Here is a 19,122-nt window from a genome sequence, read left to right as displayed (position 1 = left end):
CATACACATGGGGTGGAGGTGGGGGCGTGTCTTCCTACAACACAGGTGTGACCAGTGTTCCCCAACATGGATAGACGTTACACAAAATCGTGCCTGGAGTGTACTTTCTGCCTAGAACACCTACGCTGGAAAAACTCCATATCTGGAAGTAAGGAGACCCCCTGTCAAACACTTCTACACTAACTTACTGAAGCAGGTAATTCTCAGTTGGAAGCTTCTCAGTGTAGCAACAAATAAGATTTTAAAAGCCAACAGTGGCCAGGTGCAGTGGTTCATGTCTGTAATCCCAGCACTTTGGGAAGCCCCAGGTGGGAGGATCGCTTGAGGCCAGGAGTTTGAGAACAGCCCAGGCAACATAGCGAGATTCTGTCTAGAAAAATCAAAAAATCAGCCAGGTGTGGTGGCATGTGCAGTCCCAGCTACTCAGGAGGCTGAGGCAGAAGGATTGCTTGAGCCCAGGAGTTGGAGGCTGCAGTGGGCCATGATCGTGCCACTGCATTCTAGCCTAGGTGACAGAGTGATACCCCGTCTCTAAAACAAAAACAAAAACAAAAACAAAAACGAACAAACAACAAAAAACACACACATATATATAGAGTATTTATCATGTGCCAGACACTGTTATAAACTCCATGTTATTTCATCAAATTGTTAAAGCAACCCTATGAGGGAGGTACTATTATATCCTCTTTGTAAAATGGGGAAACTGAGGCATGGAGACACAGTGATTTACTCAGATCAGATAGTTAGTAAAAACTGGAAAAAATAAACACTGAGGAAGGAAGGAGAGCTTGGGTAAGTAGAACCAACTGCCGTGGGCACCTGGTTTCAGGAACCAGCCTCCTTTGCCTTTGACCCTGTCTTTTCAGCACCATGTAACACAATCAAGAGATCTTGCTCTTGGGCAGGGCCTGTCCCCTCATCCTACAGGCTCTGCTTACAGCCCCTTTGAACCACCATGTCTCCAAGCACAAGTCCTCATTCTTTTCATTGGCTTCCAGTTAGTAACTCTGCCAGTCTCTCTATTCTTCCCTGGGCCTTCTCCATCTTTCTCTTTTGAGACACAGTTTTCTAGAAAACACAGTAGAGTTGGAAAAAGTACAGTGATCAGACAGGTAAGAGGCTTGGGCTGGCTTCCTGGCTCACAGGTTCTGGTGAAACCATTGCCCTCCCTGGCCTTTGTTTCCCTGCCCACCTACAAATGCAGACACTGGGTCAGATGCCCCCAAAGCATCATTCCAACACTGCCATTCTGTCTTTAACCCAGGAGTTCCCAACCCCCAGGCCACAGGCTGGCACTGGTCTGTGGCCTGTTAGGAACCAGGCCGCACAGCAGGAGGTGAGCAGCGGACGAGCCAGTGAAGCTGCGTTCTGCCTGCTGTCAGATCAGCAGTGGCATAAGACTCTCGTGGGGGCAGGAACCCTATTGTGAATTGTGCACGCAAGGGATCTAGGTTGCGCGCTCCTTATGAGAATCTAATGATAAATGTAATGCACTTGAATCATACCGAAACCATCCCACCCCCACCTCCAGTCCATGGAAAAATTGTCTTCCACAAAACCAGTCCCTGGTGCCAAAAAGGCTGGGGACCGTGGATTTAACCCACCCCAGATTAGCCAGGGCTGTATGTGCCTGCGTGAGAACCTGCACCCACAGATGATGACAGGGAAAGGTGCTGCATCTGAATCACCCAGGCCTTTACCAGATAGCTCAGCGCACGCCTTCACTGGCAGAACCCGGGTGACAAACAGGTCTGCATTTCCTGATCAGTCAGACTCCTCCCAGGAGGCTGGCACCTGGCCAGGCTCTTAAACCAAGAGAAGTTTAAGAGTCGAATTCCTCAAAGGTGAAGTGCAGGAAAAAGACATTTATCTAGAGATAGGGAAAATAAATGATCTTGAGGGAATAATACATCCTGCTTTTACCTAAATTACCCAAGTGTTTCAGATGAAAGAGATGTTTCTACCCTAACTTTCTCAAAATAGCCTCACCTGTCCACTGTGACGTGCCCATGGAGCCATGTACAGAGTCTATAATTTGGGGGAGCTCCCTGTCTGCTCCCTCTCAGGGTCAAAAGCTGCAATAGGGGGTAGAAAGGCTGGCCTGGGGCTGCAGGACCATGGGTTCTGCTACCAATGTCCACAGAGGCCTTGGGCAAGCACCTCTCCTTATCTGGGCCTCGAATTCCCCAACTTCAGAGGGGAAGTGGAAGTGAGAGGAGGACTTCCTGGATTCCCCGACTCTCAGATCTGCACCCGCCTCTGAGGGCCGTTCCTGGCCTGTGGCTCTCTCCAGGCCTTCAGGGGGATCAAGAGCTCTTCATCTCTTTCTGTGAGCCAAGCCGGCACAGCATCTTCTCAAGTGGAAAAACACCAAGTCCTGCCGCCCAGCTCCATCCTTCCCGACTGAGGAGAGGCCGGCTGCCGGCCTGATGGAATGAGTCGTAATGAAGCCAGACAGTCCTGCAGAAAAAACACCACCACTGCCAAGACGCCTTTATTTCAGCGTGACTTCCCTGGAGGGTGCGATCCCATCCTCCATCTGCTTTCACAGAACCATTTCCCCACCAGTGGTGGTGGGCAACATCTGAGGTGGGGGCCTCCAGGGCCGAGGCAGACCCCGCACACAGGCAGGAAAGTGCAGGGGCTGCCTCTGGGTCCACAGGGCCTGAGCTCCCCAGAGCCGCAGAGCAGATGGCAGCTGATGGCAGGTCATCGTGGTGTTCCTGAAGAGAACAGAAGAGCTTGCCTTTTTTTTTTTTTTTTTTAAGCTGGATCATGTCTGAAATCCTAGAATTTCAGAGTCAAAAGGGAGTGCTGAGGCCTCACACCCAACCATTCACACATGGCTTTTGAAGGAACATCAATAACACAATCAATCAATGTGAAAACTATATAAGTCAATGAAACCGAGAAGCTGAGGACTGAGAGAGGTTCCTGCCCACGTGACCCAGTGTTTCCCTTTGCTCGTGTGGGGCAGGGGCTCTGTAGGTGTTTGCTATGTTGCTCTCTGTACTCTTCTGTGTTCATCTTTTCTAACTTAAAGCCAAAGGGGAGGTTCCACCGTGAAGCCGTTCATGAACAGAGCCACCCCTTGGTCCCTAGGAGTCTGTGTGGGTGTCCAGCGATGGAAGTCTAAAACTCAGAGCCCTCAGCCTTCCTCCTGGCCTCCCTGGGCCCCCACTGCTCCATGCCTCTTGCAGGGCACAGCAGCACAATGTGACACAGGGGCACCAGGTGCCAGTCTTGGTTCTGCCAGGAATGCCAGATGTGACCCTGAACAACCATCTTTCCCTCTCTGGGCCTCAGTTTCCCCATCTGTACCATGGCAGGCTGAGTTCAATGGCCCTACTCACTTGTAGAGCCCTTGAAGATTTACAAAGGACTTTGCATTTTCTTACTGAGTCCAATTTAGGCAAGCCAGAGATGACTATTCCTAGTTCACAAACGGAGAAAGTGATGCCCTGTTTCCACACAACCATAATCCAGGTCCTGACCCGGTCTGGTACCCTCTTCAGCACCCTTCCCCTCTCCCAGGGTGGCTGAGGGGCACAAAGCCAGGCATTCCCCCTCCCAGCCTGGGCACCAACATCTACAGGCTAGACACCCACCCACTTGGCAAGGACGACCTTCTGTAGCCTCTGACCTTGAGGGCCTTGGCAAAGCAGCGACATGGACTCCACCTCCCTTCTCTTCTCCAGGCCTCCGACAGCAGGCCCTCACTCCCTGGTCTTCCGGGTCTTCACTTCACAGAAGCCCTAACCTGTCCTCAGGAGGGTTCTTCCTCCCCAACCCCTATCTACCTGCGACCTGAGGCAGGACCAGTGCAGGAGAGTGGGAGGAGACTGGGGTGGGAGGGCTGGGGAGGGCATCTGGTGCCTGCTGCCCAGGGCCCATCATCAGGAGGAGGCGAGTCCTTGCTGGGGTCAGGGGAGACGGTCTCTGGGCCTCCCCAGCTTGTCTCCCTGTGACAACTCTGCCTGAATCCCCTGAGGCTTTTTCAGCGAGCTCCATAACTAAGCCAGGCTCTCCACTCCTCCCTCTCAGGGGAGTCTGAAGAATGTCCCCTGAGGCCTACTAGGAGGTCTGTGGGAGCAGGAAGTCAGACCGCTTCACTCAACCTGCACAGCACAGCACCTCTGTGATGGGGCAGCAGCTGGTAGGGGTGGGCTACAAGCAGCACCCAGTCCAGGGGGTGGGCTACAAGCAGCACCCAGAGTTGCAGGGCTCCAAACAAAAGCGAGGTCACTCTCCTACACCATGAATCCTTCCAGGCTCACTGGAGAAGGTGGCCCTGGCCAGCAGGCCGTGCTCTCCCAGCTGCATGGCACAGACCTCCTCTGGTCCAGCCAGGCAGGCCCCCCCATAAGGTCTGGGTCCTTGGCACCTGGCACACCTCCACACATGATGACCCCCAACAGGCCAGCAGCTCCTTCTTCCCTCCTCCTCTGCCCACCCCCACAGCCCCAGGACCCACTGGGCTGCACCATCCTTGGCCTGCAGCTAGGAGGTACCTGCCTGGCCGGCAATGACAGATAGAAAACCTCACTCCTCCAGCTTAGCAGTTTTCTTTCTACCCAGACACCCCCTTGGGATCCCAACCTGGATGGCTTTTGCCTTCTAAGGCCTGGCTTCCCTCCCTGGTGTGGACAGCAGTGGGCTTCCACCCCACGGATGTGGCCTGGGGGATATAGAAGCTCTCGCATCCCCTTAGTGGGGTGGGGGTGGGGTAACAAAAACCAAGTCTGCCTTGTGCCCTGAGCAGAGTCGGCTCTTCCTGGAACATGCTTAAATGCCTTGTCCTGACTGTTGGGAAACCATCCACAAGTTCCCCCAGAAGCCCACGTTGAAGTTCAAAAGCAACTCTGAAGGAGCACTAGGCTGAAATGAGTTTAGAGACAATCTCCTGCAAGGGCCAAGGCTTGATCCAAGCAGCTGGCAGCACCCAAGGCCCCTCTGGCAGCCTGGCGCTGACCTGCCACTACCCCAGCTCCCACCCTCCTCCTCCAAATGCTGCCCTAACCACCCCCAGTGACTCCTCCACTCCTCTCACTGCCCACAGGCTTTGCACATCTTGTTCTCTTTACTGGAATACCATTCTGCCTCCCCTCCCTGTTTGGATAACTCATTCATTTGTCCATGTGTTCTCTCAACAAAAATTCTGAGGGCCTCTTCTGTGGACCAGACACAGGGCTGGATGCCAGGGCCCTGGCTGTGAACCAGCTCAGGAAGGTCCCTCTTCTCACGGGGCTTGTGTTCTGGAGTGGGGTGGGCAGTAGTAGGTGGCGGCAGATGTGGACAGGTAACCATATCGATGAGCAAGAGCACCAGCTGGCAGTGGAGTTATTAGAGGCAGGGCCTGGTTTTATCTTAATGGGGGAGGTCCCAGGAGGCCTCCACAAAGATGTGGCCTCTGTGCGATGAGAGGAGCCAGCAGGCACAGCGCCTGAGCACAGAGCCTGAGGGCTCAGGAAGGTGTTTGAGAATATTTGCTGGGAAGGTGAAAACAATTTGAGGGGGAATAAGAGTGTGCAAGGATGCATATGAAGGGGAATCAGCGGTTCTGTCCATCCTTCCTATCTCCGTAAGATGAAAATGTCAGTCCACCAGGCTGCCCGCCCTGAGCCACTTCATGTCCAGATGAACCCTTAGCACCGTGCATGTCCCCTGTAACCACCTGTTCCTGTCTGGCTCTCCTGTTCAATCATAGGTGCCATGAGGGCACCTGTATGTGTCTTGTTCAGCCCTGTATCCCTGCTAAGGACCTGCTAAGCACACTCTGCACATTTTTTCAGTGCAAGGAAGGAAGGTAGGTAGGTAGGTAGGTGCATATGTGCTCAGTATCCCTGTACCCTCTGAGGGCAGCCAGCGGTTCTTACTTAGCAAAGTTCCACCCAGTCAGGAGCATTCCTGAGCATACAGGACTGTGTTGAGCCCACCAGGGAGAGCTGATGGCAGGGTCTCTGCCCATGACATTCAAACCTCCCAGCCCTTTGTGGGGGTGAACTTCCAGAGCAGGCAGTGGGGCATGATCCTGTACAGACAAGAGCCACAAAGGATAGACCGGAGAGCAAAGGGGAGGGGAAGCAGAGAGAAGAACAAGGACAGGTGAGATCTTGCCACGGAAGTGTTACATTGCTGTGCTTCTGATTCGCATTTTTGGTTGGAGAGGAAACACCTCAATTATTACTGTGCAAAACCATTGGAAAAAATTTTAAGATGCCAAGCATGAAAAGCCACCTTCACTTGAACCCTATCTAAGGAAAAATCATCCGTGCTGGTGAAATGTGTTTCATTGGAGTACCAAGCTTGGCTGGATGGCTCTCCTAGTGAACAGTGTCGTTCCCAGGAATGCATGGGAAATGGGTCTTGTTGTCTGCGTAACACCTAGGCTTTTTTAAAAAAGATTCTCAAACGCTTATTTCAAAGAACAGGTACCTTTCAATAAAGTTCAGGAACTGGCAAGATTAAGCTATGGTTTTAAAATCCATTTAATTATTAATATAACTTCAGGAGAATAGGGGTACCTGCTGGGTACCAGAGGATGCTTCTGGAGTACTAGAAATATTTTTTCTTAATCTAGACAATGTGTTCATGGGTGTGCGGTTTTGTGATAATTCATTGAGCAGAACACATATAGTATAACTACTGTGTATATGTTATATTTTAACTAAATTTTTTTTTTTAAAAAAGGCCAATTGCCAGAAGTTCTGTAGCTCTGAGGGTGACTCGGTACAAGCTGGTAACCGGGCCTGCAGGGAGGGAAAGAGAGGCAGGTCACTTCCTCAAGGAGGCCTCGCCTCCAGCCCCACCAGTGCCCTGCCAATCCTTTCATCTTGGCACCAACGATGGTATGGGATTGGGGTTTTCTATCTGCCTCTCAACCTCATGGAGCATTTCTGGAGAGGACAGAACTCATCTAATTCTCCCCTGTATCATTTGTGCCTGCACAGAGATGTTCCAGGAATGTGTGCTGAATGAATGAGAACAAGGTGCTCATGTGCAAAACACTTAATGTGTGAAATGGAAACTGAACGGCTGCAGGGAGTGGAAGTGATGATCTGTGGGGCGGCCTGGAATGTGTGGTTATGAATGTTGGCAGAGGGGAGATAGCGTGGGGAGGGAAGGGAGGCCTGGACTCAGTCAAAAGGTCAGCAGGTCGACCTGGTGGGTGGAAGGGATTCGGGCAGCTTGCTGTTTGAGGAGGGGAAATTGGTTTTGATGTCGTTCCTGCAGCCCCTTCCCAGGTGGAGCACCACTGAGAACCCTCCCCGCTTTCAGAAACAAACGCGCACAAGTCCCCTTAACACTGGTCTGCGCAGGCCTTGTCAGCTAGCTGCCATTAACCTCTCCTTTCTTGACCTGCAGAAGACAGGAAATATCAGGGAACACACATGCTTCCTTGCTTGTTTTTTCTGGACACTCTGGGGAAGACTTGGGAAAATAAGATATTGCCAGAAAGAGCACTGACTTACCGAGCACAGTCGGCTCTGCTATCTCCTTCAAACAGGAGTTTCTGTAGGACACAGCCTTGGACAGCTGCCAGGACTCCGCAAGGACCACCCTGCAAAGAATGAGACCATTGCTGCCAGTGAGAACTGGCCTGGGGCAGAGTTTTTGGTTTCACCCAAACCCACCCCAGAACCCACCTGATAGAGTAAAGGGGCCCTACCTTCTGCAACAGAAGGGCCTCTGATGTGGCAACTGCTTCTACAACACACTAACCTTGGGCCACAGAGAGGGAGTGACAAGACCCTTTGTCCACTCCTAGGGGAAGGGGCCAGTTGGCAGTGTGTCACGGGAGGAAAGTGACTCTTCATAACCAGTCAGCTGTGAAGCCAAGGACATCACCATAGGTTTTCTATCATCTAGGGAAATGTTTCTGCGTCTACAGGTTGAGGGTGTTAATTGTCTACCCAGCCTTCAAGGCCCATCCTAAAGTCCTCCTCCTCCAAGAAGCCTTTCCTGACCATCTCGGCTGGCAGTGAGCCCCTTCAACAGCCTGTGGTTACGTGAGCTCTGCGCTCTCTTCTGCCCCACTTGTGGCCTGCTTCAGCACCACATTAGGTGTATCTTTGTCCTTTCCCACCCTGTGGTGCAGAGGCTTCTTGAGGAGCTCATCTCTGTAGGCATCACGGGGCTTAGCACAGGATCTGACTCCTGGGACACATTGGCAAAGGCTAGTGGGACTGAACACCACAAACAGACCTCATCCAGGTTTAAGGATTGTCTGAACGGCAGGTTGGGGTGCTCATGAAGACCAGCTGAGTTTGGCCACAAGAGGGAGGGACAGAAGCTGGTGGTCCTGGGGCTCGACCTCAGGCAGTGTGTGGCAGGGGAGGTTCCTGGGGCTTAAGAAACTGAACCGGACCAAGCTGCCCTGCTCATCTGCTGATTCTTGATCCTGGGTTTAGCTTATTTTCTGCCCATGAGTATAATGTGGGAACTGGGTAAAAGCCATGTTCTAGGCCTGCAACCATTGGCCTCCGCTGGCCCAGCTTCTATTACATCCTTCTCTTCAAGCACTTGCTCTGCACACTTGATCCCTCTGCCTTTTCATGCAGCCCCTAGACTTTCAAACCGCCTCCCCTTCATTAATGCTGCCACCTGCCTGGAGTGCCCTTTCTCCAGCTCTATCTGCAAAATCCTGTGAATCTCTCAATGATCAGCCTAAGAAGGTCCCTCTAGTGGCCCCAAGCAGACTGAAGGCCTCCTACTGCTCTCTCTCCTGCTGAGGATCCCAGCACCTGCACCACTCACAGCAAGTGCTCCTTAAATCCATGTTCAATTTGAACATCTCCAAAGCAGAGGGTCTTATTCCCCAGCTCTTGCTGCACCAGCCACATCTGAAGTGCCTGCACCAAGTGACAACTCAGCACATGTGGGGCTGGCTGGTCCAGAATAGCCCAGCTAATGCTCACAGGATTAACCAAAACTGGGAGGTACACCCACCCCTATGCATGATGGCCCAGCAGAAAGGTCCCAAGGAAACCTAGGAGCAACCTGCCTTGTTCTGCACTATGCCGTATTTTAACGAGGCTGTGTTACTAAAGGAAAAACTCTGAAGTTTCCATTCTTCATTGAAACAGCAAAAGCTGGAACCAAACAGAAGGGTCTTTATTTCCTATAAAAAGAAGAGAGAGTTTTACTGGTTGTTTTAAAAGCAAGCAACAATACGATGTTCAGTGTGCATATTCCTGCAGAAGTTGTTCTTGAATTCTAGCAGGGAAGTCCATTTTCTAGCATGGTTCATCTCTTTTCTTTTTATTTTTCAAGCTCATTCTTCTTATATTTGATGAAAGAGAAACTCAATCCTGAGGGTCTTACCTCTGGAACATCTTTAAACCAAGCTAGCCTGTGCTGACATGGGCCAAAATCTTTGTAAGCTCCTTACAGGGGCCTTGAGAAACAAAATTTTAGATTTGCAAGGGATCTTGGAGGTCCTCTGATCTTCCACAGGCAAGACTAGGGGTTTTCCAACTCGACCTCACATTAGAACCATCTAGGATACGAAGTTCCTAAAAACAATCTTGATGTTCAGAAAACACACCAGCCAATTAAACCCCAGTTGCTGAAGGTGAGACTCCAGTATCAGTAGTTTTAAGATTCCCCCAGGTGATTCCACAGTGCGCCGGGTTTGAGAGCCAGTGCTCTAGTGCAGGGTTACTAAACTGTGACCCACAGGCCAAATCTGCCCCCACCACCTGTTTGTAAATAATGTTCTACTGGCACACAGCAAAGCCCATTTGTTTCCATACCATCCATGGCTGCGTTCATACCATGATGGCAAAGTTGAATAGGTGCAGCAGAGATCACACGGCCAGCAAAGCCAAAAATACACTATTGAGCCCTTTACGGAAAACACCTGCCAACTCCTGGTCTAGTACAACTCTCTACCATGCGTAAGAACCTCCTCTGTGATGCCGCCCATGAGTGGTCCCCCGTGAACTCTGCTTGAACCATCCCAACCCCCAAGTGAAGGGGTTCCCACCACCTCTCAAGGCAGCCCCTCTACTTTCTCACGGCTGTCTTCTCCAGACTTCTGGCTGATAATGAGTTCACTGTTCATTTCCCATCAACCCACGCATCACCCTCCAGAGCCCCCAGAATGGTCAATCCCTTCCCCATGGACAGGCCCTCAGATGAGAAAGGCAGCATGTCCCCGCCCACTCCCTTCATGATGGCCCGCCCTCTCTCTGCCATGGTTTTACATCTGAGGGGGTCCCTGAAGCCTTGAGTGAGCCCCAAGACCAGCAGGTGGATTCTACAGCCACTTCCCTGCACCCCATCTCTCGGTCAGACCTTTCCTACAGACTCATTATTTTCCACCAGAATCAGCTCTTTTTTTCCTTTTCATTAAATATAAGGAAAAATCTCTTTGACAGAAGCATTTGTCCACATGTCATCAAATGTGGGCTGGTGGCACACAGGAGAAAGGATGTGTGGATTCATCTGTCAGGGCTCAGAATGACAGCTCCCGCTAGGCACAGTGTGGTCAACAGAGCCTGGGAACCTGGACTCTGCTTTCCAGAGGCCATGTGCCCTGGGCCCTCCTGTTCTCTCTGCAGGCCTCACTTTTTCCAGTTGCTTTTGGAGACGCTACTGCTGCGTAGTCTTTAGGAGCCTGAGGGGTCTGCCCCAAGCATAAGTGCGCTCTGCAAAGACTCATTGCATGGTGACAGATGACAGAGCACCTCCTCCCAGGTTTGGGGCCACTTAAGAGTATCTGACCCTCTGTAGCTTCAAAAGAGAGAATGGAAGAAGGGGGAGATATGAGAGAGAAGGGGAGAGGGGAGGAGAGGGGAAGGAAATGAAAGGACAAAACCTTTAGAAAAATATTTTGCTCTTTGATTTGTATGCTGAGTAAATATGTAGTAAGTAGGAAGAGAAGGAAGTCAGCTGTGTCCCTAGGAGTTTTATTTTTCCCTCCTGGATCTTGGTGAAAGGCCAGAAGAGGACAGCGGGAATGACATTCCATCCTGCAGGAGCCTCTGGTCACGGGAGTGGTGAGGCCACCCTGGTAGCCGAGCATGGTGAGCAATCCCAGACACCCCTGCAGAGGAGGCTGCTGTGGCCAGGAACCTGCTCCTGGTCCCCTGTGACCACGGGGCCCTTTAAGTGGCCAAGGGAGTGCACCTGAACAGTGCTGAAGAACTGTTAACACCTCCCTGTCCTTCCTTCACTGCAACCTGGCCAGGGCTTAGGAGACCAGTACAGGAGCAGTGCTGCTCTAATGGGGACAACTGGACCATTTCCATCACACCCTAACGGTGCCCACAGGGACATGATGAAGCAGCTCTATTCCCACGGTATTTGGAGGGGAGGACATAACCTCCTCCCTCACCTTTTGTCTTGGAGAGGGAATGAGAGCTGCCAGGACTAGACTGCAGTTTTCCTGACTCTCGGTTCACATTTTCCTCTACATCACACCCAAATTTCCATTTCAACAATGACCAAGAGATTACAATGAGCTGGATTGGGGCAGAAACACCAAAATCACGCCATCCATATCCATTCAAATCAAGACACATTTAATCCAGGAGTCTCCTTACACTTACCTTTGCTACTGAGAGGTCGATTGGTTTTGATGCTGTCTGCAACTTGAGCACTGATGGGACTGGCGACAGGATGACCTCTTCCCTTATCAACTCATCCTCCACATCCTCTGAAAGAAAACCATGGCCATGTGAGCCCCTCGTTATGACTCATGGAGAACAGAACATGAAGTCACTGAACACCACAGACATTGCTAAGTTTATAGAAGGTTTGAGTGAAAGGAGGGTTCCTCCCCGCATTCATTCACCCCAGCTCTGTTTTGAAGTTCCCAGACCCTCAGCGGAAGGAAAGCAACCAGATCAAGAGAGTCCACGCTCCTTGTCACAACCCTGCTCTGTTCATACCACGAGGATGTTGCCGAGTGAGACTTAGCTACTGGTCCCCTAGAAAGTTCCACGCATGGACATACAGTGGAACAAGTGCCTGGGTCCTAAGCCATCGAACCAGGACCAGGAAAGCCTAGCTCAGACACATTTCTTACAAAAGGTGGGCATGACTCAAAAGATCATTCCCCCAAGGACAAAGGTGAAGAGGACAGGACTGGGAAAGAAAATGGAACCATTGCTGATAAAATAATTATTGCAGATAATCACTATTGTAACTTACATTTATTGACTGCTTGAATTTGATCACCTTCTTCCACAACAGCCTTATGAGAAAGTAATTATCATTACCCCCACTTATAGATGAGGAAACTGAGGCTTAGAGGAGTTAAGTAACTGGCCCCAAATCAATCAAATGGAAAGTGGCAGAGAGAGTGACTCCTAGTAACTCTACCATCCCACTGTCCTGGACCTCCAGCAGGGACCTTAAGCCATATTCCAGATATTGTTTTCTCATAGTGGGACAACTGAGGCCTAGAGAGGGTCCCACCTGGGTCTCTGGTAGCACCAGCTGTGACTTCCCAGTTAGCTAAGGCCCCCTTGTCATTACACCTGCTGCCACTGCATTCACCAGAACACAGTGATAAAGGACCCAGGGAGAAACAATGCCAAGGCAATGGTGCCGGCAAGGCTGAGCAGAGTGAACTCCAGAGGGTAGCTGAGGGCTTGGCTCTGTGAATCCAGCTCCCTAGAGGGGCCTGCCAGAGTGGGCCTATGTGGGCGGGGGTGGTATCAAAGGCCACCATTCCCAGGACACACAGCTTATATCTTATGCTACAGCCTCCTTTCTCCCCAGGGAGACCCAGCCACAGCACAAGGGGAACTTCTAGAGACTCAGGCCACTGAACAAGCAGATAGATTCTACTGCTGGGCTGGGGGAAAAAAGTCTGGAATTTAAATATGAATCTGAACTTAGATGAGAATGCTTCTGATATGGTTTGGCTCTGTGTCCCCACCCAAATTTCATTTTGTAACTCCCATAATTCCCATGTGCTGTGCGAGGGACCCAGTGAGAGATAACCGAATCATGGGAGTGGGACTTTCCTGTGCCGTTCTCATGATAGTGAATAAGTCTCACAACATCTGATGGCTTTAAAAAACAGGAGTTTGCCTGCACAAGCTCTCTTTGCCTGCTGCCATCCACATAAGATGTGACTTGCTCCTCCTTGCCTTCTGCCATGATTGTGAGGCCTCCCCAGCCATGTGCAACTTAAAGTCCAATAAACTTCTTTCTTTTGTAAATTGCCCAGTCTCAGGAGTATCTTTATCAGCAGCATGAAAACAGACTAATACAGTAAATTGGTACCAGTAAAGTGGGGCACTGCTGAAAAGATACCCGAAAATGTGGAAGTGACTTTGAAACTGAGTAACAGGCAGAAACTGGAACAGTTTGGAGGGCTCAGAAGAAGACAGGAAAATGTGGGAAAGTTTGGAACTTCCTAGAGACATGTTGAATGGCTTTGACAAAAATGCGGATAGTAGTATGAACAATAAGGTCTCAGATGGAGAGGGGGAACTTGTTGGGAATTGAAGCAAAGGTGACTCTTGTTATGTTCTAGCAGAGATTGGCAGCATTTTGCCTCTGCCCTAGAGATTTGCAGAACGTTAAACTTGAGAGAGATGATTTAGGGTATCTGGTGGAAGAAATTTCTAAGCAGCAAAGCATTCAAGAGGCAACTTGAGTGCTGTTAAAGGCATTCATTTTTATAAGGGAAACAGAGCATAAAAGCTCGGAAAACTTGCAACAGAAAAGAAATGTAATAGAAAAGAAAATCCCATTTTCTGAAGAGAAATTCAAGCTGGCTGCAGAAATTTGCATAAGTAGCCAGAAGCCAAATGTTAATCCACAAGACAATGGGGAAAATGTCTCCAGGGCATGTCAGAGGTCTTCATGGCAGGCCCTCCCATCACAGACCCGGAGGCCTAGGAGGAAAAAATGGTCTCATGGGCTGGGCCCAGGGTCCCTGTGCTGTGTACAGCATTAGGACTTGGTGCCCTACATCCCAGCCACTCTAGTGATGACTAAAAGGGGCCAATGTACAACTCAGGCTGTGGCTTCAAAGGTGCAAGGCCTAAGCTTCGGCAGCTACCATGTGGTGTTGAGTCTGCAGGTGCACAGAAGTCAAGAATTGAGGTTTGGGAACCTCCGCCTAGATTTCAGAGGATGTATGGAAACACCTGGATGCCCAGGCAGAAGTTTGCTACAGGGGCGGGGCCCTCATGGAGAACCTCTGCTAGGGCAGTGCAGAAAGGAAATGTGGGGATGGAGGCCCCACAAAGAATCCCTACGGGGGCACCACCTAGTGGAGCTGTGAGAAGAGGGCTACTGTCCTCCAGACCCCAGAATGGTAGATTCACCAACAGCTTGCACCATGTGCCTGGAAAAGCCACAGACACTCAACACCAGCCCATGAAAGCAACTGGGAGGGAGGCCATATCCTGCAAAGCCACAGGGGCAGAGCTGCCCAAGACCATGGGAACCCACCTCTTGCATCAGCATGACCTAGATGTGAGACATGGAGTCAAAGGAGATCACTTTGGAGCTTTAAGATTTGACTGCCCTGCTGGATTTTGGACGTGCGTAGGGCCTGGGCCCCTTTATTTTGGCCAATTTCTCCCATTTGGAACAGCTGCATTTTCCCACTGCCTGTACCCCCATTGTATCTAGGAAGTAACTAACTTGCTTTTGATTTTACTGGCTAATAGGTGGAAGGGACTTGCCTTGTCTCAAATGAGACTTTAAACTGTGGACTTTTAGGTTAATGCTGAAATGAGTTAAGACTTTGGGGGACTGTTGGGAAGGCATGATTGGTTTTGAAATGTGAAGACATGAGATTTGGGAGAGGCTAGGGGCAGAATGATATGGCTTGGCTCTGTGTCCCCACCCAAATCTCATCTTGTAGCTCCCATAATTCCCACATGTTGTGGGAAGGACACTGTGGGAGATAACCGAATCATGGAGGTGGCTCTTTCCTGTGCTGGTCTTGTGATAGTGAATAAGTCTCATGACATCTGATGGCTTTTAAAAACAGGAGCTTGCCTACACAGGCTCTCTCTTTGCCTGCCACCATCCACATAAGATGTGACTTGCTCCTCCTTGCCTTCCACCATGATTGTGAGGCTTCCCCAGCAACGTGGAACTGTGAGTTCTCTATTAAACTTGTTTCCTTTGAAAATTGCCCAATCTCAGGTATGTTTTTATCAGCAGCGTGAAAATGGACTAATACAGTTTCTTAGTTAGGGTCTCTGAAAAGCTACCCTATGACCATGGCCTTACATAAATAACCTAAAACAAAGATCAGATGTCTACCCAGCAACAAGAATGGGACTTAAAAACATGGTGCTGGGTAGAGAAAGTAAGAAACCAAATGAGATATATAACACAATGTTATCTATGTCAAGTAAAAATGATGCATACAAAACAGTATAGATTTTGCAAGAACATACACAAGAAAAAGATATAGATTAAGCATAAGAGAATGGTTGCTTATGGGAAAGGAAGGTAATAAGAGTATAAGGGGTAGGGCTAAAGATAAATAAGGAAAGAAAGTTAAGAGGGAGAAAGGGAAGGAGAGAGGGAAATGTAAAAGGGAGGGAAGGGGGCCAGGCACAGTGGCTCATGCCTGTAATCCCAACACTTTGGGAGGCCAAGGTGGGTGGATCACCTGAGGTCTAGTTTAAGAGCAGCCTGGCCAACATGGCGAAACCCCATCTCTACTAAAAATACAAAAATTAGCCAGGCGTGGTGGCACCGGCCTGTAATCCCAGTTACTCAGGAGGCTGAGGCCTGAGAATCACTTGAACCCAGGAAACAGAGGGTGGAGGGTGCAGTAAGCTGAGATTACACCACTGCACTCCAGCCTGGGCAACAGAGCAAGACTCCATCTCAAAAAAAAGGGTGGGAAGGAAGAAAGGGAAGAAGACAGATAGGCAGGCTTTGCAAAGACCAACACTGAGAATGTTCTCTGCAGGAAAAGAGATGTGTGATTAATTCCACCTTAGACATCTGAGGCCCCAGACAAAGGGGCAGGATAACCTGAGTGATTCCAGATTACTGGAGGACTGACCCTGAAGGGTTTCTTGCAATGCCTTGAGCCAGATTGTTTCCTGGAGGCACAAAGTGACAGTATTTAAGCCTATTTAGAGGTTTCTATTTAGACTGAGGTTGTCAGGGAGGGATCCAGGCTTGAAACATGCTCTGCCTGGGTCCCATGAAGTAAATCTGGGAATGAAGGCTGGGGGCCCAGGAAAAGCAGATGCCAATGGAGCATAGGCCAGAGTGAGCCCCTTGGAAAAGGCAAACTCCTTTGGCTTCTACAGGCAGGAATTGGTCCAAGTGCAGGGAGTTGGTTTAGGACCATATAGCAGGCCTCGGGCCCAGATGTGGTGGGAATGCCATGCAAGGGAAAAACAAAACACTCCAGAACGACATGTTGGCCAGGAAGACAAAGCCATCTGTAAATGTCAGTGGTTTGAGAATGCTATTTCTAAGGTCCTAGTTTAAATGTCCGATTGAAAAGAAGCAAGGGGTTTTGTTTCCCATACTATTTTATGTGCTTTTTGTAGGATACATGTACGTATGTATAAAGTAATTGGATTTTATTTCCATAGGGAGTCAAAGATACCAAGGGGAATGATGTTCACAGGAAGATTCCATAGGGAGAATGGGCCACACAGCTTTTTTCTGGGAGCCTGTGCAGAATTTCCTACTGACCACAAGATATCTTCTGGAAGTGCCCCAACACCAGAAACTCAGAACCCTTCCTGGCTTCAGTTTCAATAAAAGACCCCATCTCTCCTCTACCCTTCTACCAGAGCCCCAGGCTGAAACCTCCACCCCCTCTCACCCACCACGCCGGTCCAGCCTCTGGATCACTCTGCCTCCAGAATGTCTCGTATCCTGCCCCCCTGTTGCCTTTCTCTCTCCACTGTTACAGGAATATGTCCTTATCTTTCTATTTGCTCAGCAAGTGCATTCTTTAGCACCCATGATGTACTAGGGATGATGTGGGACAGAGGTAAGAGATGACTAAGGCCCCACCCCTTCATTCAAGCAGCTCCCTGCCAAGGGAGAGATAGAGCTCCCTGAAAAATTACAACATAACCTAGTAAGTGCTGAAAAAGGAACGAGTGCAAGGGTTTTCAGAGCAGAGAAGGAGGCAATTAATTCGGCTATAAATGCTCAGGGAAACTTCCTATAACAGGTGAAATTCGGGCAGGTCCTGAAATACCCATTGGATTTCCCAGGTAAGAGGGGTCTCATTACCTCTTCTCTGGACTATCCCAAGAGCCCCTCACCAGTATCCCAACATCTAAGCTTGTATCCCTAAAGTCTATTCTACACCTAAGTCCAGATATAGCCCCCAAATGCGCAGCCCTAGGTATCTCACTAGCACAGAATCTCTGCCCAATGACTTGCTGTCCAGCTCTTTAGCACAGCACTCAAAATCATCTTGCCCAGCCCAGTCTTCATTTCAGCCTCATCTCACACTGACCCCCACATCCTCCCCAACAGGGCCATTACCTCCAGCCAATCTTTCTCATATATACACCAGGCATTTGCCCATGTGGCTCCTTCCACATCGCTATTTGACAAGACCTTGCCCGTTCTTCAGAGTCCAGATTAAATACCTACACACTATGGAAGCTTCCAGAACTGATATGGTTTGGCTGTGTCCCCACCCAAATCTCATCTTGAATTGTAGTTCCCATCATCCCCACATGTCATAGAAGGGAACTGATGGGAGGTAATTGAATCATGGGGGCGGTTACCCTCATGCTATTCTTGTAATGCTGAGTTCTCATGAGATTTGATGGTTTTATAAGGGACTTTTCCCCCTTTTGCTGGGGACTTCTCCTTCCTGCCACCATGTGAAGAAGGACATGCTTGCTTCCCCTTCTGCCACAATTGTAAGTTTCCTGAGGCCTCCCCAGCCATGCTGAACTGTGAGTCAATTAAACCTCTTTCCTTTATAAATTACTCAGTTTCTGGTATGTCTTTATTACCAGCATGAGACTAGACTAATACAGAAACCCATCACAGAACCTGGCTTATTAAAGCACTTAGGCACTGCTGGGCATCTGCTTCATGTGTTGCTATGGGAAGATACCTCTCTTCCTTTGTCCTACCCACCCCATCCTCCAAAAAGGCAAGGCCACCTTTTATTCACCTTGGTCTGCCTTCTACCGAGCCTTGCATATGCGCTGGCAGGTAATTGCTGACAAGAGTTTACTGAATCGAACCAAAGTAAAATGAACTGGGGTGGAGAAGGAGTGTTGTTCCTCTAACCAAATTTGATTTTTGATTCTGAACTGCTCAACCCCCAACCCCCTGGCCCCCACAAGACTTCTCCTTCCTTTCCTTTCATGAACTCTCTCCGTGACTGGGTTCCATGGCCTCCTATCCTTCACCTTCTTCTCCTTTCCTAAATCATTAGCTGAGCCATTAGCAAAGAGGGGTCGGCCTCCCTCCAGAAAACATGCACACACACACTTCAAACAGCTGCTTCTGAGAATTGCTAACAGCCTTCCTTCCAGTAGAAGCTCTCTGGGTTCTGAAGACCAGGAACCGCTTTTCTTGTGTCCAAACACAAGCAGCTTTCACTGCAAAATCTTAAAGTGCAGTGGTGCACAAAAAGGGTTTGGATGCCAGCACCTCCTGACTCCATGCTGTACTCTGCACAGCCATGCACAGACATCTACCCCATCTGGGGAGCTCTGAGGATCTGCTACTTCTAGGATGAGTTAGGCAGAGTAAACAAACCCCCACCTCCACCTCCGCAGCTCAGAGGCCTGCACCTTTCTTTCAATCTCATCAAAGCAAACTGTCAGACTACACGTCTCACACAAGAGAGTTCTAAATAGGGGCACTGCTTTCTTCCTTCAGTTTAAAAGGGAGAGTTCAAAAGGGAGATGAAGAGCATGTGAACAGCTCTTGTCTGCCCAAATGGTGTAATAGGTAAACTGTTGGCTCCAGAAAAGGAGCAAATGTTGGCAGCACTCAAGCCTCATCCTCTCACGGCCAGTCCTTGGTCTCAACATCCTCAGTCTCTAGCTGCTTCTGCAAAACCCTGCAAATGCATGTCATTGGAGAGTAGGGAATTACAGAAAGAGAGAGAAGAAAAGTTTGCTTCAAAACTAAAGAGTGGAAGGAAATGTGCTCTATATTGATCTTAGAGAGCAG

General features: G+C 49.7%; 1 protein-coding gene across 4 annotated transcripts in view; it reads right to left on the bottom strand.

Annotated features, from left to right (window-relative positions):
- Positions 1-19,122, bottom strand: part of MINDY4 (MINDY lysine 48 deubiquitinase 4) — a 120,467-nt gene that overhangs the window by 43,809 nt on the left and 57,536 nt on the right. For 3 of the 4 annotated variants that reach the window (XR_010158416.1, XM_527714.6, XM_009452852.4), the window contains exons 7-9: positions 11,559-11,665; positions 9,008-9,124; positions 7,476-7,564 (exon numbers count right to left, since the gene is read on the bottom strand). Coding sequence is in view for 2 of the 4 variants with exons in the window: in XM_527714.6 (XP_527714.3) it covers positions 7,476-7,564; positions 9,008-9,124; positions 11,559-11,665 (313 nt within the window). In the remaining 2 variants the exon portion in view is untranslated. The remainder of the gene's footprint in view (positions 1-7,475; positions 7,565-9,007; positions 9,125-11,558; positions 11,666-19,122) is intronic. The other variant, XR_010158417.1, reaches the window with a different exon arrangement.

This window comes from Pan troglodytes, chromosome 6, assembly GCF_028858775.2.
Source record: "Pan troglodytes isolate AG18354 chromosome 6, NHGRI_mPanTro3-v2.0_pri, whole genome shotgun sequence".
NCBI classification, from domain to species: Eukaryota; Metazoa; Chordata; class Mammalia; order Primates; family Hominidae; genus Pan; species Pan troglodytes.
The sequence above is the reverse complement of the archived record's forward strand: the minus strand, read 5'-3'. Positions and strand labels throughout refer to the sequence as shown.